The sequence below is a fragment of the Olea europaea genome, chromosome 1 (assembly GCF_002742605.1).
Source record: "Olea europaea var. sylvestris chromosome 1, O_europaea_v1, whole genome shotgun sequence".
In the NCBI taxonomy this organism is placed as follows: domain Eukaryota; kingdom Viridiplantae; phylum Streptophyta; class Magnoliopsida; order Lamiales; family Oleaceae; genus Olea; species Olea europaea.
Genome location: NC_036237.1, coordinates 6,561,639 through 6,566,309, shown reverse-complemented (window position 1 = coordinate 6,566,309; position 4,671 = coordinate 6,561,639). Strand labels below are relative to the sequence as shown.

General features: G+C 37.1%; 1 protein-coding gene across 1 annotated transcript; it reads right to left on the bottom strand.

Annotated features, from left to right (window-relative positions):
- Positions 1–994: 994 nt before the first annotated feature.
- On the bottom strand, positions 995–3,758 carry LOC111390058 (pentatricopeptide repeat-containing protein At2g27610-like). Its single transcript, XM_023015070.1, has 2 exons — positions 1,232–3,758; positions 995–1,191 (listed from the first exon to the last, which is right to left on the bottom strand). The coding sequence occupies exon 1, from the start codon at positions 3,269–3,271 to the stop codon at positions 1,496–1,498; it is 1,776 nt and encodes a 591-aa protein (XP_022870838.1). The 5' UTR covers positions 3,272–3,758; the 3' UTR covers positions 995–1,191; positions 1,232–1,495.
- Positions 3,759–4,671: the final 913 nt, after the last annotated feature.

The following is a 4,671-nucleotide window of genomic DNA, read 5'->3' as shown; positions in this document are numbered from 1 at the left end:
TACTGTTCATGTTTGGTGTTTGCACTTTGAGAAGAAATCGGTGGATTATATAATATATCTATGGACGAAATAATGGATATGACCCATGTGATATGAATATAGATTTAGAATTTGGACTTTTTGAGGCAGAAAATTAAGTTTTCAGCAAAAATAAAAAAATAATAAAAATAAATTTCGAAAAAATTGTGAGGTCATTTGACCCCACATGACTTCATGTGGGTCCACCTCTGCCCTTACATTATTCATAGAGTTAGTGTTGTGATATTTTTTAATAAGGTTTGAGCTTTTGGGTGGTGGTGGTGGTGGTGGTAGCATGCAGTGACATTTTGGTGGTTGTAGGCATTTTGGTGGCTGTAGGCATTTTGTTTTCGTACGCAATGACGATAGGTAATGGTGGTGGTAGCTGGTGACGGTGTTTTGGTGGTTTTTGATTTTGAAGTGGGTGGAGAAGATGCGGCTTTTTATTTTTATTTTTATTTTTATTTTTTGATTTAATACTATTATTTTTAGTGTTTTTTTTTTTTATGAAAAATGTATAATTACCCTTTTGGCCTTTAAAATTTGGTCAACATTTGGCCAAATTTTTTTACTGTTGGTCAACTAATAGAGAAACTAATTGTTTTTATTAATTTGGACTCCAAATGCGAATCTTTTTAACGGTTTGGTACCTTCAATAGCACAAATGAAAGGTTTGGATCAAGTCTGCTAATAAACAAAATGTTTAGTACCTTGATTGCAATTAAATTTATTTGACTAACAAACATTTCTCATTACAAGAAAACAAAAGAATAATTATGCACATGTATGCATGTGCATAAAGACAAAATCAATGTGTTCAACTCCAATTAAAGCTCACAGGCCATTTTTATTTTTATTTTTTTGTGGAAGTTTTCGAAGTGAATTTTGTAATTAAGTTTTTGTCACCTAATTAAGTTTTCGTATTAGTTGTGAGTTTAAGAAATGTATTGATAAAAAGTATATTTGACTACCTAACAAACATTTGTTATTGATGTGAACTTGTACCAAGTTTACAATGAAACATAATTTCTACATTACAAGACTATTTCAGAAAATTAGTAATCTGAGATACAAGTAAATAAATAAAACAATCGTATGACTATACCTTGTTCATTCATAAGTTGGGAAGAGTCGATAATTCAATTGGGATCGTAGGGGGCAGTGTTTGAGGTACTGTTGATATTCTCTGTTTATGGGATGTAATTGAGCAGACCTGTTGATATTCTCTGTTTATGGGATGTAATTGAGCAGGCAATCACTCAACTTTGGAGTGATTATTCTGCAGAAATCTGTCTTCGGAGTTATTTCTTGTTGGCTTAGCTTGATTTTTCAACTTTAGTTGCAGCCACTGCTTCCCTACATTGAATATGACTACCCTCAATCAATACCTTTATGGTAATTCCCAAATATTCATGTTTTTCCTTGAGGTTCTAATGTTTCTTTTATGGATAAAGAAACACCAGATGGTTGACAGAAGTCACCAAAAATCGCCACAAGAGCATATACCGTCTTTAAAATGATGATAGCGATTGACATCCCTTATAGTGATTTCCCTTTGTGTAATTTTGGAAATAAACTTGATGGCAACATGGCAGTCCTCACAAACACGAAGGTTTTTCGTTATCAGAAGCTTAGCTCCAGCAGGTGTATTAATGAGTCCAAATGCAATAGCTAGCCTTTCACTGTGGCTGTACACCATTTTGGTCTTCTCATCATCCTCCACGTCAAAGAAAACTGGTGAAATATTTGGAACGTATCCAGCTTTTGCCATTAGTCCTCCCAATTCTTCCAATTCTGCATATATCTCATCAGACATAGGATGAGTTACATCTCCAGATACAAATGCATGCATCTTATTTTTAACCTCAATCCAGCTACAAGCAATGCTTTTCTTAAGTTTCCTCTCTGACAATAGCTTTCTTAGCTTCGTAACTCCTTCCCACTTTCCCGTTTGAGCATAGAGATTTGATAAAAGCACGTAATGGCCAGCCTCATCCGGTTCAAGCTCAATCAGTCTCTCTAATGCCAGTTCCCCCAACTCCACATTTCCATGGATCTTGCATGAATTAAGAAAGGCACCCCAAACACCAGAATCTGGTGTCACCTTCATCTCCATTATCAATCCATAAGCATCGTTCAAACGATTACAATGGCTAAGGAGATCAACCATGCAGGTATAATGCTGAATGGTAGGTTCTATACCATAATCTCTTATCATCATGTCAAAATACATCTTCCCTTCATTTAACAGTCCTCCTCGGTTACAAGCCGATAGAACCCCAACGAAGGTAATATGATCAGGCTGAGCTTCAGCCCGCATCCAATTAAACAAAGAGAAGGCTTCATATGCATGACCATGCATTGCATATCCAGTTATCATTGCATTCCAAGAAACAAGCCTCTTCTCTTTTAGTCCCTCGAATAATATCCTCGCGATCCCTACATTCCCACTCTTTGCATACATATCCACAAGGGCAGTCTTCACCCTGTCATTGGATTCAAACCCATGTCTGTAACTATAACAGTGTAGTTCTCTCCCTTGTACAGTTGCCACTGCATCAGCACAAGCCGATGTAGCCGTCACTAGTGTTGCTTCGGTAGGCCTAAACCCTGCTAACGCCATCTCACCACAGAGTCTCAAACACTCATCTGGATGCCCATTTTGGGAGTAAGCAGCAAGCATTGAATTCCACAACACAACGTCCCTATTGGCAATCTTGTCAAACACTTGTCGAGATTCATTTATACAACCACATTTTGCATACATATCAATAAGTCCAGCACCCACAAAAGAATCCATTTCCCACCCAGTTTTCTTCACATGCTTATGAATATTCCTTCCCACTTCAACATCGGATAGGCCCGAACACGCTTTCAGCACAAAAGGAAAGGTGAAATTATCCGGAACAAGCCCGTGATCAATCAGCTGGTAATACAAAGAGATCGCAACTTCATATGGTCCATTCCATGCATACCCTCGAATCAAAACATTCCAAAGAAACAAATTTGATTTCGGCATTTTTTCGAACAAATGGTGAGCATTTGATAAGGAGTTGCAAACACAGTAGACATTAACGAGTTTAGTGGCCAAATGGGTGTTGTGAAATAGCATGCCATTGACACAGAGTTGCGCATGGAGTTGCTTTCCGGGTTCTATAGCTTTTTCAGTAATACAAAATTGAAGTACAGAGGCATATTGGTGGGGATTTACGTATCTTCTTGTTTTAGAGAGCAGCATTTGAAGAGTAATCATGCAGCTCTCCTCGCAAAGTTCACATACAACTTATTGATCTCATAGAATTGATCTCTTGCCAAGATAAAAACTTTCCATCTAATACGGCATGAGAACCTTAATTATGGTTCTCCAAAAACATATAGCTCCTAGCTATTCAAAGTTTTTAGTCCCCAAATATGAGGTTTACGAAGGGTTGGTCTAAACTACATCACAAATGGGAGGCACTGAGGCTGATACCCCGTCCATTGAAGAAAAGAGATCAAAACTGCTCAACTATGTAATTCTTAACTTCAATTTTCCATGCAGCGTAATCACCAATCCATTTATTTTGGCGTATGCAAAGGGGTCCAATCACTGACTTTTGCTTGTCAATATTTTGTCGCTAAACTTTGTTTCACCATTAAAATCATTGCCTTCTACGAGATTGATTTGGACAACAGTATGATTATGCGGCATAACTGTAGACGAGACTTACACTAAATAGTAAATACCCAGGCACCCAGAGGTTACTCTATCGAATAGTCCGTGAAAGGAGAAGGCAGACTGGAATACCAACATATATCTATTTTTGAATTCAACCAAGCCTGTAGGCTATGGTACTTATAATGTAACTCTTAACTTCAATTTTCCATGCAGCGTAATCACCAATCCATTTATTTTGGCGTATGCAAAGGGGTCCAATCACTGACTTTTGCTTGTCAATATTTTGTCACTAAACTTTGTTTCACCATTAAAATCATTGCCTTCTACGAGATTGATTTGGACAACAGTATGATTATGCGGCATAACTGTAGACGAGACTTACACTAAATAGTAAATACCCAGGCACCCAGAGGTTACTCTATCGAATAGTCCGTGAAAGGAGAAGGCAGACTGGAATACCAACATATATCCATTTTTGAATTCAACCGAGCCTGTAGGCTATAGTACCCATTTTGCAATTACAGTTGATTTCTTTTTCACAACAAGAACGATATAAATTGTAAAGTTAAATAATTAAACACCAGATTTTACAGTTTAAAGATCATCTACGAAGATGTCTACAAGACGAAATTATAACAACCCCAAAATGCGTCCAAGAAAATAAATTTCCCCCAAGACAAAATTCATCAGAAAAGGTGGAGAGGGATGGGCTATAGTACCCATTTTGCAATTACAGTTGATTTCTTTTTCACAACAAGAACGATATAAATTGTAAAGTTAAATAATTAAACACCAGATTTTACAGTTTAAAGATCATCTACGAAGATGTCTACAAGACGAAATTATAACAACCCCAAAATGCGTCCAAGAAAATAAATTTCCCCCAAGACAAAATTCATCAGAAAAGGTGGAGAGGGATATACATACACAATACATAAAGCGGGAGGGGGGAGTGGCGGGGGGATCGGTTTATAAGTAAAAGTTCATATCTGTGG